Genomic DNA, 18493 nt, shown 5'->3' with positions numbered 1-18493 from the left:
TTGCTGCTCTCCAGTTCAAGACAGGGACAGACTGTGCACCTCTTACTGTTTGAGTACATGTTCCAATGCAGTGTAGCGGAAGTGTGGAAGTTTGAGATTGCGCATCACTTGATTGATTTGACTCATTCCAACTGAGGTTTTTTCCCCCCCCTCAAATAGAGTAATATATTTAGTCATATGTATAAATTAAGGATTAAAAAAAAATCTCATGTGCTGGCCAAGACACAAAACCATCTCTTATTAAAATTTGCTATTAACCAGTTGTGAGACAAATTTTGAAGATTGCATTTAAGTTACTGTTCTTTATTAAATACAAAATACACATTTTAAGTAAGGGGAAAAAAACTAATGCATGTTTGATATTTTGCTTTTTCTCAGATATTCGATGGAGGGACTACAAATGAAGACATGAGTGTGACATCGCAAAACACTTCAAAAAAGCTGAAAAGTGAGATTTTGACTCGTGTTGCCCTCCGATGACAAGTTATTATTGTCGATCGTATATGAAAAAGTAAAGTTTTGCAAATTCTCTGAGCATGCCAGGACTTGCCAATAAGCACAGCGGAAGGCTCATGAGCTTGTGCTCCTAATTATTCCTCGTGGAACAGTTTGCCCTCTCTTGGAAACAGGCTGAGTTCAGTGGGCCGTTTTATTGTGTGACTTGGGAGACTTCTCGCCACTATTTCTGAATGCAAATCAAAGCATAGTAGATACACCGAGCCACTTACCGTCCAAAATGAGCTTCACCAACTACTGGGTGGTGGACTACGACCTGTCCTCCCCGGCCCCGCCCAGCTTTGCCAGGGGTCCCGTGGTGCCGCAGCCGGCGGCGGGACACCCTGAGCAGGCCGCGGCCTTGTGTTTCGTGGGCCTCCTGGTGCTCCTGCTGCTCTTCTTGCTGATTCGCTGCGTGCGGATCCTGCTGGACCCCTACAGCAGCATGCCAGCGTCATCGTGGACGGACCACAAGGAGGGTCTGGACAGAGGACAGTTTGATTATGCGCTGGTGTGAAGACTAGTTTGTGCAGATTAGACGAGGCATGGGCCGATTACCAGTTTGACAGTTTACAGCAGTTTTAAAAAGTAAATGGGAAAAAAAGCCATGTTTTAACAAGTGAATTTTAAATTTTATTTTTGTTACACTATGTCTTTTATTCTGGGAAAAGAACACCTTTATTTTCTTCCAAAAAAGGACCACAGTAAACTATAGTTTAATTTTATGTGCAATACATTTAACTTTAATCATTATTTAGGTCAAGTTATTTTCCTTTAAATCCAAGCACAGCTGAGCATGTTACAGTGGTTTACAGTAATATGATATATACTTTTTAGGGATAAACGTTGAAAGATGATTTATATTAACATGAAAATGAAGTTTGTATTTGAAGTTTGTGCCGGAACTCAATGTATAATAAATAACCTGTAGCTGTGGTTTCAACGTGAACTAATCAGGTGGGTGCTCAGGTAGAATTCTTTTGACCAAAGACTGCACCAGCTTTAAATACATTTATGTCCTCCGGTCCGTTTTGCCTTCTGTCCTCAGCCAAATATGTTCAACAGTGCCTGTGGAGAAAGATGTGTGACCAAATGTTGTCACTGCTACTTTGTACTACTTGTTTTGTAAAAACCCTCTGTGCCCTTTAGTTCTATGCAATGTCACCCTGACAAATGTTTTTAGGGATTTTTAGCAATGGAACATTTGTTTCCTTGATGATGAATAAAAACAGTTTAGTTAAAACAATAAAAAGTGCTGCTGGGTTTTTTCCCCCTCTATCCTGTTGACAAGCTTTAAAGCAAATTAAATCAATTCGTTTTTTTTCTTTTTTCTTGTCATGGGAGCCAAGTGGTCCGATGTGACACTATCTGGATACTTTTAGAACTACAAGGGTCCTGCCACTGGTAACGATAGAAAATAGTCTACACACCCCTGTTGAAATGCCTTTTTTGTAATGAATAAACAAAAAATAAATCATTTCCCTTCAAAACCTTTTTCACCAATAATGTGACCTATAATCTGTACAACTCAATTGAAAAAAAAAACCCCCATCTTTTGGAGAAAGTAAAAATAATGTGATTGCATAAGTGTTCACACCCTCATATAACTGAGGGTATGGCTGGGTTAAAAATTAACATTCACATTCAAACTCGCGTTAAATGGGCATCAGTAGACACCTGCATCTCCATCCATCCATCCGTCCGTCCGTCCGTCCATCCATCCATCCATCCATCCATCCATCCATCCATCCATCCATCCATCCATCCATCCATCCATCCATCCATCCATCCATCCATCCATCCATCCATCCATCCATCCATCCATCCAAAATAGGCATACAACTGTGCATATTCATACATATGTATATAAATGTATTATTATTCCAATTTTCATGTACATATATTAATGCAAAAGATACAAATAAGACAGTAGCTGTCACAAGAAAAAAAAAATACATTAGGTACACAAGCAAGAGTCGACTTTTAATACATTTGGTCAGTGCAGCTCTTTGCGGCAGCAACACTTAGGTGTAATGTTTGAAATTGTGTACTCTGAAACAAAATAAAATATGTCACAATGTAGCTGCCATCAGATGAGGAATGGACCAACACAGCTGTCCTCAAAATGCAAAATAAAGACTGACCACAAGGGACATTTTCATTGTCCTTGAATTGTTTTGGGACTTTTAACATTGCATATCAAAGTGCATCTATGTAGAATGTGATTGAGACAGGCAGTGGTTATTTAAAAGTAATGTGAAAGTGAATTTACCAAACAAACAGACAGTCACAGCCGTTATCCTGCAAGAAAATGCTCTGCACATGCTTTTCTCAATTGGGAAATAAAGCCTGGATATATTTTCATCTGAGATGAAAAATCTTAGTTTACCTGAAGATTTACCAACTGTAATACAAAGAAAAAAACTCAAAATGAGTCCAAATACTAAATCCAAAAACCTCCTTTTATCAGTCCTTCAGAGTTGGCAAGACTTCTTAAACTCTGTATTTAAGATGCTTACTATCTACTAAAAGAGTAAGTGTTGGAATAATTTAAGTGAAGCCTTGGCCTGACAGACCTCGAGGCCTTGTCTTTACGAGTTTATGACTTTCCTTTTATCTAGGTTCTTCCTCTTTAGTGACAGGGATGTCTTTTAATCCCTGTCAGCCATGTGTATCCTTCCTGTCCTTATGTTGTCTGTGTGTTTTTGTTCCTGTAAGAGGCCTTCACTAACAATGAGCAGACCTTATTTGCATAGGCGAAATGTAGAAAAGAAACTTCATTCCTTTTAGTTAACTGTAGGTTTGGTTCATAGATTGTTGTTGATCAGAACAGTTTTTCTTTGTTAAGTGTTATATACAGTTTGAAATAGTTGCATACAAGTTATCCCATATTTACACAATGTTTGTTTAAGGAACTGCATACCAGTTACCTCACATTTACTTAATGTGTGTTGAAGTGTTTAGGACAAGTTACTCATTATTATTGTGTGTTAATTTAAGTAGATAAAGTTAGCAAAGGTTTAGTTGCATTGTTCCACAGGAAAGCGGCAATTCAAGTTATCTGATCACAGTCGAGGACGAGTCAGCCAACCATGGGGGAAGACAGCTGGTTGAGGAAAGAGGACAAACTCTGCGGGGGTCACGGGCCGACAATGAAGTGCTAATTCAAACCACACTACATTCCTTAGCTAATCAGCGTTGCTACAGCCACAATCTCCCCTCCCTTTAGTGTAGCAACGCCTCTGTAACCAGGGCAACCAAAACATTAAAAAGAGGAGCACGTGGAGTAAGGACTCAGAATTGATGGAGATTGTAACTGAGGTTCCTTTCTCTATTGTTCTCCTCGCGAGTAAACCTGTTCTGGTTGTCTTCTCCTCTTCCTTCCAGCGTGTGGTTTAATGTCTGATGGTACTTAGACCTGACAGTAAGTAAAAGTAGATGAAAATAGAAGAGAGAAAAGAATATAGGTCACATTAATGATGGAAAATGTTTTTACATAATTTGTCATGATTTCATTTTTTTATATCACAAGGATGGGATTTGAACAAGGGTGTGTAGACTTTATCAACTGTAGCTGAACAAGAATGAGTGCAGACTGAGCACACACAATTTTTTTTACCTCCAAACATGTCTGTCTCGCCATAAATAATTATTGTCATTGCAGCATGTTCGTGCTTTGCCACCATATTACATAAAACACAAAGCAATACACAAAGCATGTCAGATTTACCATGACAATATCAAATAAGTAAGCACATATTGTACCATCGACAACAGTGTAACACATTGTACAAACAAAACGGCTCCAGAACTAACTTAAAAACTTAATAGTAAAACACATGACAAAACACAGTTAAAGCAACAGGTAGGAAATTAAAAAACAAGCCAGTCTTGCAATCACAAAATTATCACAATCGATAGAAGTACAACTAATGCAAAAATACTGCTACTTAATTTTATGTGATATATACGCAGGCCATCAGATATGCTTTTATTTTAATTTATTTAGAAAATTAAAATAAAATGATCAGCTTCATTTACAATGCAGTCAAATTAATGTAAAAAATGCAGACACAAGAAGACATTGACGTTGCATCAAAATATCTTTCTGTGTATTTGAATTCACAATTATTTATTTTCTCTACAAGCCTGTTTTATCGAGGAGTCCAGTTTACGTAATGCTGCGGTGCTTTGAGATAGGAGTGACGCAATTTAACAACTTTTTGGAGATACAAATCGTTCTGACATTTCTGACTCACTTCACAACCAGCAGCAGATTGGCAGACAGTGAATAATTATTACATATAATGTATTTAAATAACTATATATTAAAATAACTATATATTTAATATAACTATATATATATATATATATATATATATATATATATATATATATATATATATACTATATAACTATATATATATAACTATATATATATATATAAAACTATATATATATAACTATATATATATATATAAAACTATATATATATAGATATATATATAACTATATAACTATAACTATATATATATATATATATAGTGTATGCACACACTATTTTTAACAAGTTACATGACTTCATTTACTGAGTCGCTTATAATTATGAAAGTCATATACTGCCACCCGATGGCCAAGTCGGGTACACCATAAGAGGCCGCAATGAATAATCGTGATGCACAAACTGTTGGATTAGGAATGAATTAAACTCGCATCTGAAGAAATCACATAGATGTTTGGTATCAAAATTGCCTCTTAAAGTAGTCTTTTACATAAAAGCATAAAGTGCAATGCAACAACCATTGAAATACAAACCCAGACACCAAATGGACAATAAATTTGTCTAATTATTAGACAGGCATGATAAATACAGTATGATGAAGACATTGACTGTAATCGGTTTCACTGTCGTGTTTAGAAAACAAAGATATCTTTCTGCTCATGGAGAATCAAAATTATTAGTCCAAAAATTCAATTCTAAATACTCACGCATCCTTACCAGATGTGAGCTTACTACGGATGGAAAGCCATTTTGAGCATAGTTATACACATTTTCATTGCATCCACACAATGTTCTTTGACAACAGAGACTGTTTAAAATTAAAATTTCTACTACACTGAGGTCATCTTTGGGAGCAAGTGCAATTTGTTTCTCTGTTGATTCTTTTTTTGTTTTTGGGCAAGTTTTAAAAATATTAACATATATACTGTATAAACATGGCAGCATCTTTGTGCGCTCTAAAAACTTAATATCAGTATCACTTTGTAGTCCAAAATCAATTCTGTGTTTTGCATAGGTCAACTTCCTTGGAGAATAAAAACGCCATGACAAACTCCAGATTTCAAATTTGCCTATTGCCAGCGTTTTTCTATCCTCTGATTGGTAAAAAAAGTGTTCAGCCACCAAAAATAATTGTGTAGCAATCTGGCACATAATACATTTAATTACCGTATTTTCCGCACTATAAGGCGCACCTAAAAACCTCCAATTTTCTCAAAAGCCGATAGTGCGCCTTATAATCCGGTGCACCTTATATATGGACCAATATGGATTCGTGGATGAGGACTAATTTATTAAAGTAAGCTTTATGTGTTTGTTTTGTGTGTTGTGTAATCTTAACATTTGAGCAACGTTGAGTTATTGATATATTGTTATTGTTTTCACTATTTCGAGTATTACTATATTGTGATTGCATTAACGTTTGAGCAACATTGAGTTATTTATTTTATGCGCCTTATAATCCGGTGCGCCTTATATATGGACAAAGTTTTAAAATGGGCCATTCATTGAAGGTGCGCCTTATAATCCGGTGCGCCTTATAGTGCGGAAAATACGGTAGTAGCTTTGTTAAGTATGGTGTTATTAAGAAGTCAAGTAAAATCTCAACATGATGTCCACCACGTCAGAAGACTTTGTAGCTGCTTTTGTTTGACACTGCTTTGTCAGTTTGACTAGACTCCTACTCCTTTGAACAATTTATCACAATAAAGAGGCGTGTCATTGGCAGAACCACAAACAGAATTCATACCTTGAGTTTTAAGGATGTTGCCCTTTTTTCTAGTTCAGAAGAAGCGAAGCTGGCCTCTCTCTTTAAAAAGCTTTCTTATAGAAGTCCATCGGGCAAGTTGTGATCCACTCAGAGGCGATCCAGTCGAAAGGCATCCTCTGTGGCCGGGTCAGTGAGCAACATGTCCGGGTCATTGAGCATGTGCAGGCCATCAAGTGTCAGTGGGTCGATTTTTAGGTCATCCAGTGGGAAATGGTCGTCGACGTCGAAGCTGACATCGCTTGACAGGGAGTCACCCAGGTCATTAGGCAGGCTGGGAGGAGACTCGCCACTCACTGAACAGGAGCCAAACACACTGAATGAGGAAGGTGAACGGGCTCTTTAGCCTCTTTTTGCACAGAGATGCCACAAATAGTCGCAAAAAGACCAACCGGCGTTGCTGACCCAAGTCAGTTTTACATTAAGTAAAAAATATGTCGTGCCATTTTTCCAAACTTTGGCAAGAAGCTAAAACTGACTCTAAAATTGGGCCTACAGTATTTCTTAGTATGCAACATGACAGAGGAGCACCTGTGAGAATGATGTTGGGGATGTTGCCGTGACTACTGTAGCCAAGCTGCTGAGAGTCCGTGAGGTTACAGTGGCCACCGGACAAGCCCATCAAGGCCTGGGAGTGGTTGAGTGTGGCGGTCTGGTTGTTGAAGCTACCACAGCTGTTGGGTGTTTCCATCATGTTGAACTGCTCCAGCTGGCAAGCACAATGAGGAAGAAGCAATACAAAAGGTTCTCTACAAATTCTTGAAAAATATTTTCAAGAATTCCCTGTTATAATTGAGGTAGCATACCTGTTGAGAGAGAGCACTGGCCTGAATGGACAGAAGCTGCTGGTCATAAAAGTCTGCAAAGACACTGCCCAGGATGGAGTTATGCTGCTGCTGCTGCAAAAAAAAAAGTCATAATGCAAATATAATAAACGTAATACAATACTAACAAAACCAACTACAATAAGATTAGTCTTTTTATCCTTTTCTGTAGGATAACAAATTGCTTCTCACTGGCATTTACGATCCAAATTCCAGATTTAAAATGACCTTGCTTCTGACAAGTAAATTCTTTTGAAATCTCACATTCAGACAAACCAGCAACAGCAACTCCTGACAGCCTCCTAATGTTCAAGTAATCGTATTATTTCCTCAACTAGCTTCCTTCTACAGTGTGTGTGCGTGTTTGATGTAACCAGCGTGACAGTTAAAGCATGTCAGAGCAGCAAGGGATGTTCTGATATGCACTGCTTAACCATCACAGAACAGCAAAGGCTGATTTGAGAGAAAAAAAAAAAACTTTTTACTTTGCCTCTAAATATGTTCATATGTAAATTACCAGCTGTAGATTTAACGGTTCATACAAAGCGAGAATGGCCGTAAAATATTTCAAATGCATGTTCCTGAAATCTCTTCTACAAATAGAGAGGCAGATTATGATCACCAACCCTGAGCCGTGTTTACCTTGGGTGTGCTCCGTTTATCTAAATGCAACACCCAGCAAAGCTTGGCTCAATTTGTTAAAATCCATCCGTGAGAAGGATTAACACAGCCCCACCAAAAAAAAAAAAAAAAAAAAAACACTTCCATGGGGATTACCATTTCCTGTTGCGTTGCCTAAAATCCCCCCTAGCTTGTGTAAAATCATTTTCATTTTCTCGGGGGTATTAGGGAGGGGATACAGAGGAGCAGCACAAAGCAACAGGAAGGGAAGCTTCGTCACGCACCATTGTATCACAAATGGACAGATCTGGGCAAAAAACTAACTAATTTAACTTCCAAATGCAATCATGCAATGGTGTGGGTTTTTTTTTAGTAAATGACATTGAAAACAAAGACAGATTTCTACATTTAGTTTAGGTTTCAAACTAAATTAATTACATTTTGACAGTTTAAGAAGCACTTCTTTAGCTAATATGCTGCATGGGCATATTTCCTTTGCCCAGATCTGCTGCAATCATCAACAAGGCAGCTGGGGGGCAGACACAGACTCCGACAAGACAACCACGACGCCAGAGATGGATGCTTGTCTAACAAAGAACCCGCCTACACCTCGTTAATTCCCACGCCCTTACTTGAGGCGAAGTTCCAGGTGAGAAGCTATGGTTGGAGATGGGGGAGGTTGGAGATTGATTGGCAGAGGATCCCACCCTACTGCGGTATTGTTGGAGTGGGCAGGCCTGATACAAGAGGATATGATTTGAGTCATTCAAAAACTTCCCAGTCATATATCGGTGAGGCCTAGATGGATTTTGGAGTTTTGCTAATCTTTTTCAGTGGTGCCTTCTTCGTCTAGCTAGCGCAGAGAAAAAAAACAACAACTCCTACTGATGCGATACAACACGGGACAATCAAATTTGCTGAACCGCTTATCCCCACTAGGGCCACAGAACAACCCAAAGTTGAATTTCAAGTTAAATTTCCAGCAATGTTCCATTGGATGTTATCTGGAGAGTAATCAAAATGTTAGATGATACTCACAGGCTGGTTCTGGTGTGTTTGGGATGGCGGAGGCTGATTGAAGAAGGCATACTGGGATAACTGCTGTTCAAGGTTCATGGCATTGATTGCAACCTGTAAACAGCCAAAGCAAATTTACTTCAAAGCTTAGTCACAAAACAAACTACCGTATTGGCCCGAATATAAGACGACCCTGATTATAAGGCGACCCCCTCTTTTTCAAGACTCAAGTTTGAAAAAAGACTTTTTGAACACCAAATTTAATTTTCATAGAGAAAATAATTACAGTACATCTGAAACAAATGATAACAATATATTTGAGAGAAAAAGCATGTTATTTTGCCTCATTCAAATCATGCAAAAACTGTCTATCACATCTTAATATCGCAACATTTAAATATGTAAGCTAAAGTGCAATCACATTTGTAAATGAATGGCTTCTGTTTTTTTCATTTTGTAATCTCTTATTTTCTTCTCTTTTCTTTCTTACCGCTATTTTTTATTTTTTCTCTTCGTGCTACCGCTATTTTTATTTTTATTCTTCGTGACAGGGGTTCACTTTGGCCTGGGGAGTTAAGTTCAGCATTCGCTTTAAAGATATCTGGCGCCATCTAGCGTTGTGAATGGGTATAATGTCTAGACCCCAAATGTAAGACGACCCCCACTTTTTCAGTCTTATTTCAATGCAAAAAACACCGTCTTATATTCGGGCCAATACGGTACTTGATGGAATTATCAAGAAACCAAGATTTACCTGAGAGAGTGGGAGCGGTACTGATGTTGGCGAGTGCTGCAAGTTCTGCTGCTGGTGAAGGTCTCTCGTGTTAAGAATAAGAGGATCCATGTTGTCCTGCCCAGACTGCGTCTCCATGGTTACTGCGGGCTGAGAGGCGTTCAATCCTACCCAGCGTTTAAAAACAATGGCATGAAAATGTAGTTTTCAACAGCACTCACACAGTGCGGAATCAGAACCTCAAAAAGGTTTCTGTAGGTGTTCAATTATGAGCAGTGCTGGCTATTTTGCTACCTTGTATTTTATCCAGCATGTGCGCGCCGTTGCTGGAAGAACTCAATGAGACGGCCGAAGCATCATCTGAGTCCAGCGGGGTGGATAGCGGAGGAGGGAACTTAATGTTTGATAGGTCAGGCAGAGAACCGCCAGTGCTGTGAGCAACTGGTTTGAGATGCTGCTCCGGTGATGGAATTATGCTGCCGGAAAATATGCAGATGCACCATCAATTTAGAAATTGAAGGAATAACAATACGTTGGTGCCTTGAGATTAGGGCTGAACGATATAAAAAAAATAACCTAACGGTGATACTGGCTCAATATTGCGATTTAATGTGGTTGCGTTTCCAGAGTTACCCTTCCCGTGTTTTTGTTTTTGTTTTGTTTTTTTAAAACACAAGCAATACATGTATTACAATCAACACTGTAAAACTCACTGGATTCCAGGGACTTCATATGATTTGGATCTAGAAACATCCTGAAAGGAGAAAAGATCATAAGCTTGACTAAATTCAAACTCGTATAAAATACAAAATCTGTATGTGTCCACCTTTTTGCAGTCCCAGTTCTCTTTGGGCATTTCTTCTTCAACCTCCTGTTTGACAATTTGAAATCCTGGCAGTAAAGTAAAAAGGCACATACTAAGTCACACGGGTTGTCCAAAAATGTTTGATAGTTTGAAGGATTCCCGGAAAATTCTGTAGAGCAGTTGCCACCAATGTGGTTAGTTAGTTTGCCAGCCATGTATTGTGACAGACAGAACAAATAAATTCTTTTCCACTAGATCGGCACCAAAATGACTCAAGTGTCAACTGAAAGCAGCAAAATGGAAAAAAAATACGAGCATTTATTATCATTGTTATTTTTATCATTATTGTGTGTACCTTGCTTGGGCTGGAGCTCTTGGAACCCACCCATGAAGGAGGCTTGCTGGCCGGGAGCTAATGTGCTCTGGTGAAGCGCTGAGTCAGAGTTTGTCCTGCAACGCAAATAGACAAAACCAAATCAGAGACTGGATTTACACTGCGGGCATTAGTGTTCAATCCCAATTTGGTTAATATTTCAACATTTATTTAGGTACATTTCATAATTTCACTTTAACATACAATTTTTTTTATTTTCCTGCATTAAAGTGCAGTGTTAACGTTCAAATGGTGCATATTTTTTTATAGTGTCTGTAATAAAAAAAAAAATGCTGAGGGAATATAAGGGATTTACTACGACGACTACAAAGGAGGATACAATCACGCAGAGAGCAATTTACCTCCTCCAGCTGATGTCAGGTGGCGGTGACAAATATACCGAGCTGTACGGACAGCTGTCAATGTGATGCTGAAGCTTAAGAAAATACCATTGCAATTGTTTAAGATGAACTTTTGCAGACAGCAAATTAACTATAGTGAACCCACTATCATTGTGGGGGAGATACGTTACAAGCCCATCTGGAAAATTTGTAATCTAAAAATAATGTAAGGAAGAAAAAAAAACATGTTTGAATAGTTTTCATCCTCACTTTTACACTAAACAGATCTAGACTTCTCATTATAAGACACAAAAGGATATCTGGCGTCCATGTTTGTCGACAGTGAGAGGGTTCCGATGGGGTGATGTGATTCGGTTGCGGTAGACTCTGTCCACCAGCCCGTGGTGTCGCGATGAGCTGTTTGCATCCATCCCAGAATTCTAATGACAGCAAATTTAGGGAAACATTCCCAAACTAAGTTGGTATTGTGAAGGTCTTCATTCACTTCGAGGCACAAATCATTTAAGGTGTTTTAAAATGGACTTAAACCACAACATTTTCTTTGGAGTCATATGTTCTGTGCACAACAAAACTTTCTGATTTATGCTTCATTTGCTGAATATGAATTTAACAGGCAAAACCCAGTGAGCGGCCATTTTGCCACTTGCTGTCGACTAAAAATGACATCACTCTTGCTCGGGCTCAGGTCACAACCAATCACGGCTCATTGTTTTCTCAAGCTGAGCCATGATTGGTTTGTGACCTCAGACCTGGCAACCGTGATGTCATTTTCAGTCGACAGCAAGTGGCAAATTGGCCGCCTTCTGAGATGGATAAAAACATGTTAATTTTGCAGTTGAAATCATAAACGCAATATGAATGAAATTGCTGTGTTCATACTAGTGGGATCACAAAAAGCATAAAAAAAAGGAGCTGACCTGGAAAGAAAAGTCAGCAGTGCTGCTTCCAATCTGGTTTACGTTCGGCAACGATCCTCCATAGTACTGCCCATGGTTAGGTCCCAACTGCAAATACTGAGTCGTCTGCAACTTCAACTGGAAGAAGATCATAAAAAAAAACAAATATATATATATATATACAATCACAAGTGACAACAGAAATGTGATGAAACATGTAATCCTAATTCTGAAGCTCAGTCCCAAAAGCCCTCAAAAGATACAGTATTTATTTCAAAATGGAATCCAATTCCTTTTCCCATCAGGGCGACCAAAACAGGTCAATTAAATTTTCTCATTCAAGCTCACTTTGGGAAGGGCAGAAAATCTAATAATAATGACTTTCCCTGCTCACGGTCCATTTAACTCCAGTTCCAATCTGAACATTTATGTCTCTGAATATGTTCACCCGCTGATCTGTTGATTACATATTAGAAGGTCTCTGGATTAGAGAGAGGCAAGTCCAAATCCTTTCAACCACAACACAACAACTGAGAGAAAGAAAATATAAATTATTTCAATGTTTATTATTATGTATTTGTCTTTGACAAGGGGTCAAAATGAATCATAGGTCAAATCAAAACAATACAAAATACTGTTGCAAAACAGTCCATTTTTTCTACCACCACAGGTTCTAGCGTAAATAAGTATAAATAGAGCCCATAATGTGTAGACTCAACAACAGTCAGGCCAACATTCAAGGGATTTATCTTGTAGGCCCATTTGCTTTGTGTGGTTTAAAATCCACATAATCTGCCAAGCTTCATCTTTGCTGTGTGGCTGTCAATCATGCAGTGTACACACTGCATTACCACAGGATGGGTCTGACAAGTTCACTCAAGTAGAGGAACACACGTTGCCATGCTCTACAACATCGATTACACTGTCGGAATTACGTTCTGTTATGAAAAATTAAGCACAAGCTGTATTGTAGGTTATTGGAATAAAATCAGAAAGGACAAGATTCAAATAAGGCGTCCAAATAAATTGCAATAAATTACGTTGAATTGTTCTAAAAAAATAAGTGCATACCTAAATATGGGAACTGTACGGTGCCAACTATATAAAGTTTAAATGAAGCAGAGTTTTTCTTTATTCACCCCATAAATTGCTATTTGAAAATTTCATTCTACGTTAGAATGTTAATTTGAATTTGAGTAATTGTTAGGCCCTACTGTTCAGTGTTAATTTTATTCATTGGTGGTTTTGGGGCAGATGAAACGGATGAATGTCATCTCGGTTCATTTCAACATGGGAAATTGAGTCGATCAATCCGAGTCACGAGTCTGGATAAGGAACGAATTCACCTCGTAAGTCAAGTGTCGCACGCCCCTTTGCTCCCACTTGCGTGTTGCAAAAACCGAATCAACTTTAACTTCACCATACTGTCATCTCTTTCCATCCACTTGATAATTGGATATTTCAAAAATGGGGAAAACGCAAAATATCTCCTCCATGTGTTAGCTTTGAACGCTTGTTATTGTTTACCTGCGTACTCTGCAAGTACGTTTCAGTGCTCGAGCATAAGTGAGGAGGCGGGGAAAAGGCGTCCTTACCCTGGCAGCCCGATTAATGCTGAGGTCTTTCATCACTTCTTCGAACGCCGCCGTGTCTTGTGCCTGCTTCTGGTTATGCAAAGCAATCTTCTCGCTGAATTTCCGCGGATTGTTTTGAGTCGCCATGTTTTGATGCTCTTCTGCTCCGCTTTCTGTCAACGCTCAGTGTCAATGGCAAGTCACACTGAGTCAGGGGAATCCACTTCCGGTTAGTGGACCATACCAAAGTAAAATGTCCGTTGTACGGCATGTTTTAATTTAATCGTTTGAACATGGAGTTCGGGTAAAAATTGACCCATTCTGATAAATAACCCCAATGTATATTTTTCACCCAGAAATGTAATGATTTTTCAATTCTTTTTTGATCTGGTTTATGTGAGTCGTGATCTACAGCAGCTCTTTGCAAGTGTTCTCGTATTTGTGAGTTCAACAGGCGGCTGAAAGTGCATCAATGACTGTGCCTCTTACATCACAGTACCTCTAAAAAATGTTCATCTTAAATTGAAAAACTTGGACGTTGGGGAACTCGAGTCAGCACATTGTTCCTTTTGCATTGCGTTATAATTTGTAAATAGATAATTCTTATCTTTTATGCCTTAGGAAGTCTTCCCTCTCTACATGCCTGTACTTGTCTTGTAAGTACACCAAGAGTTCCACTTTTGCACTGAAACAACTGCTCACATGACAACTTCTGAATTCAAACTCGAATTGTTTAAACAAAATTAACATAACAATGAAACGCAGGGGCATCGGTGTGTTTGCAATATTAGTATGATCTGATCATGTTTATATGATTTTCACAATGGTCCCTAGAGTAAAACCACAACTATGATATGGCCCGTGATGAAAATGAGTTTGAAACAGTGGCGTAGCCAAGCCGGGGCGAGCCGGGGCGGCGCCCCGGTTAGGACTCCCTGCGCCCCGGTTGAAAAAAATCGAGCTTTTTCGATTCTTCATTTTCATGCCGTTTTTTTCTTTCGGTCTTGCGCGAATGTGCTTGCGCTATTCTATGTGCGCGATGTTATCCATTCACCGTTTGCCTCCCGGACCCGGATGTTGTTTTAGCGATCAGCGAACGGCGTGGGTGATGTTCGATTTTTTTTCCTGTGGGCGCGCGCCCCTACTGGAAAAATTCCTGGCTACGCCACTGGTTTGAAACCTCTGTAAATATCTTAGTGGAAGCCCTGACTCTTGCTCATACTAAAGTCAAATGACAACACTTGTGTCGTCTCACCTGCCATCAAAGAGAGTAAGATTTGATTTAAAGTAACCATGGCAACACTGAAAAGCTGTGATTCAAGGGCAAACCGTAGCAAAAAAATCGTTGACGAGATTACTCTGGGAAGTTTACACTTGTATAATGGACATAAAGAAACACGCTGCTGATCCTGCTGGTCTGACATTTTTCAAAAATGTTTTTGCCCCACTACTTGATGAGTATTTGTGGCCTTGCAGAGCTTGTCTTCAGGGTATCCCAGCTGATGGGCGCACCCAGGGCAATTACAACCCTTCAACATTCCAACCCATTCAAATTCATAACTCATTCACAGTAGCTACATGAATAACACTTTTGCAAGCATGAGGAGTCAAATAGAATAAAATAGAACAGTCTCAAAGTGTAGATGACTTACAACTTGTAGCGCGTTGGCTCCCTCTAGTGGTATGTTAAAGAATCACTTCATTGAACGTTTGCGTAACATTAAGTAACAATCATTAGCATGTTGACCGTTTATTAGGTACACTTTTTAAACGTATGTACTAGGGGTGTTATGAAAACTGATTTGAATCAGAAAACTCATTTTGATTTTAAAGATGTGAGTGCATCAATTAGAACTGAATTGACTGTTTCCACTTTAAAATACGTAGCACTATGTATCTAATCATCTGTTAAAATAGAGATGCCATTAAGATGGTATCAAAATACGTATTGATTTTTTTATTGGAGAAATGCAAACTCCTATTAGGTACAATACATTTGATTTGAATCATTATTGATGTACTTTTTTATTTTCCCGTGTTTATTTGTTTTTTTTATTGCTAAATCAGCTATATTGCCAGATATGAAACATGGTGCTACGTGCAAAAACAATGTCGACTGGTTTTTGGGAGCGTGAAAGTGTCAGCAGCGGGAGGTATGGTCCTGCACATGATTAGTCCAAGGTTGCAGATTTCCCTTCTTGAGCAATCATCTCCTTCAATTTACTTACTTCATTTTTTTGTTAAAAGGCTCATATCATATTCACTCAATCATTTCCCCTTGAGGGGTTAGTATGAATATAATAATATCGAGTGACTCGTGTGAAACACACCAAACATGATGATACGCTTAAAGGGTAAGTCCAGACAAGTTGCATTAAATTGAATGGCGTAGAATTTTCGTGATAAGCTCTTACAGGAAATCAGATTATAGCTTCTTCATCATCCCCCACTTTCATGATAGAAGAAAAGAGGAACTGCTCTGTTGCAAGTGTGAAAGGGTGGTTGACAACAAACTGCTGGACGTTTCTCACAATTGTCGACTTTGGCGTCCTGAGCGGTAAGACGGCTGTTTATTTTGCTGTACTTGATGTCCTACTGAAATAGAAATTGCAGACTGTATTCATCTATTGTAAAATGAAATATCGATTCAAGACTTAATCACATGTATTTTTTAGTAACGTTGTCTTTGTTTTTGTTTTTTGGGGAAATTTTGAGATTTGTAGATTTTCACTATTATGTATACTCGGTCCATATTTGCCATGAATAGCAGTGTAATATTTGTACAAAAAGTCAAAACAAATATCTCTTTAAATTAGACCCCCATGGTTGCCTTAACCTTTCTTTTTTTTACGTCGTTGTCATCTGCAGTTAAAAAAAATAAAAAGCTTGGCACAGGCCCATCTATTTTCAAATGTACAGTGTAAAAACAACAAAAAATCATCAGAAATTTTCAAGTAGTACAGCATTGGGCTGAAAAGAAACTTTTGGTGAATATTATTTATTTGATGTTGTGTTTGGACCAGAGGTCACAGAAAATTTGTGGTAAGCTGAATTTGATTTTTTTTTTTAAATATATTTTCAGGTCATGTTGCTCAATAACACTTGCCTACCTGTAAATGGCACCGCATGTGCAGCGCCTACCTCCTCTGTCGGTCTCGCTGTGGGCCTGACACTCTTCTTTCTGATGCTGGTTGCAATTGCTGTTATGATCACGGTCAAATTCTGTAAGAACAAATGGAATCTGCCTCTATCGGGTCAAAAGAAAAGCCAAAAGATGGAATGCATAGAGACGCCACAGGGGGACCATCAGTACGCCGGCATGATCAGAACACAATTGACTGAGAATCCTCCCATCTATGAAAATGTGGAAGGCCAGAAAAGTGGCGCCAGGACTCAGAGCAGGTGTGCCATTGTCTTCTTACATAATAATGTTGATTCAGAAAGTGTGACATAGTATGAACGTATTGTCCCTAAAACTGAACAGAACGGAAACAGATGAAGAAACATTGCATGTGATGTGGTTTCCCCATTTGACTTAGTTTTGTTTGAGAGAAAATGCTCCATTTAGACTTTATGTGATCTTCTGAGTAGTGACAAAGCAGCTGATGACTCACGAATGATGCTTTGAACACAACTAAGGAAAGAAAATCCATTAAACTAACACCCCTAAGTACAAGTAGACAGTGTACAAAAAGTAAAAACAAATATTTCTCTAAATTAGACCCCTCTTCTTTTTTTTTTTTACGTCATCATCTGCAGTTTAAAAAAATAAAAAAGCTTGATACAGGCCTATCTATTTTGAAATGTACAGTGTAAAAACAACAAAAAAATCATCAGAAATTTTCAAGTAGTACAGCACAAGTCTAAATCTAAAAGTAGTAGTAAAGTAACAACGTTTTTGTACTTCCCACCACTCCAAGTAACATAATATTTTCACGAATGATTTTATTTATGCTTTTGAATTTGACATTGCTGGTGATTATTTCTCTACAGGCCATCTCATGTACCTGCTGAGAATTTGTACTTGCAGTGTGATTCCCCCGATGATGCAATCTACAGCAATGATGCTGCATGTAACCTCGCCTTTCTACCAGAATCTCGAGACGACGACGTTTATATTGTCCCGGAATCATAGGAACTGACATCACAATCGCATTTTTTCTCAGGCCTGCTTCACACAACCTGTGGTGATTTCGTAACCTCGAATGTCTGTTTCGTCAAACTTGATCTCATTTTTTTGGCTATTTAACACTTTGTCTACAGTACAGAATGTAGAACCAACCTTAACATTTTCATATTTAGCTGTAACAAATTCAACATGGACTGTATTTCCAGTTTAAAGACGTGAACATCTCTATTTCCTTCATTATGTGGCACATGAGAGTCAGCGTGCTAAATTGGCACAAATGTGACATCGCTACCCAGACGACAGGGCGTAGATAAATCGGCATTCTATTTATTTCATTTATGTTCCATAATGCAGGCTACTGTTGTTTGTTTTGTGCCTGTTGTGTGGATGGAGGGATGAATGCCGGAGAACAAAATCTTGTTTGAATGTAACAGTGCTTAACATCTGGTGCCTTTTCCACTAAATTCAACCCGTGGAAACTTTTCTTGGCAACATATATGTCCCTCGCCTCGGTCAAGGCTACAAAGTGGTGTCAGGGTCAAGGAGATACTGTCGAAGTTCTCGATAAGCTGATTTGCAGTGCAGTCTACACACCTTGGCCTTCATAAACCATTGAA

At 38.6% G+C, this 18493-nt stretch overlaps 2 protein-coding genes across 8 annotated transcripts; one reads left to right on the top strand and one right to left on the bottom strand.

The window, feature by feature from the left end:
- The first annotated feature begins 488 nt into the window (after positions 1 to 488).
- Positions 489 to 1488, top strand: LOC119137409 (cortexin-1). The gene has a single exon (XM_037276703.1). It carries the CDS (start codon positions 737 to 739, stop codon positions 1010 to 1012), a length of 276 nt encoding a protein of 91 aa, XP_037132598.1. The 5' UTR covers positions 489 to 736; the 3' UTR covers positions 1013 to 1488.
- Positions 1489 to 6530: 5042 nt separating this feature from the next.
- Positions 6531 to 13957, bottom strand: LOC119137700 (CREB-regulated transcription coactivator 1-like). Of its 7 annotated transcripts, none has more exons than XM_037277241.1 (14): positions 13769 to 13957; positions 12195 to 12311; positions 11577 to 11696; positions 11278 to 11339; positions 10898 to 10992; positions 10564 to 10628; positions 10451 to 10491; positions 10032 to 10213; positions 9759 to 9904; positions 9026 to 9118; positions 8620 to 8724; positions 7349 to 7441; positions 7074 to 7251; positions 6531 to 6838 (listed from the first exon to the last, which is right to left on the bottom strand). In XM_037277241.1, exons 1-14 carry the CDS (start codon positions 13892 to 13894, stop codon positions 6633 to 6635), a joined length of 1629 nt encoding a protein of 542 aa, XP_037133136.1. In that variant the 5' UTR covers positions 13895 to 13957; the 3' UTR covers positions 6531 to 6632. The 7 variants fall into 7 exon arrangements, with proteins under 7 accessions (XP_037133136.1, XP_037133138.1, XP_037133139.1 ...); XM_037277243.1 differs by having other exon boundaries at positions 7349 to 7438; XM_037277244.1 differs by having other exon boundaries at positions 7349 to 7435.
- Positions 13958 to 18493: the final 4536 nt, after the last annotated feature.

The sequence above is a fragment of the Syngnathus acus genome, chromosome 17 (assembly GCF_901709675.1).
Source record: "Syngnathus acus chromosome 17, fSynAcu1.2, whole genome shotgun sequence".
Taxonomy (NCBI): Eukaryota; Metazoa; Chordata; class Actinopteri; order Syngnathiformes; family Syngnathidae; genus Syngnathus; species Syngnathus acus.
Note: the sequence above shows the minus strand (reverse complement) of the source record. Positions and strands in the feature narration are given on the sequence as shown.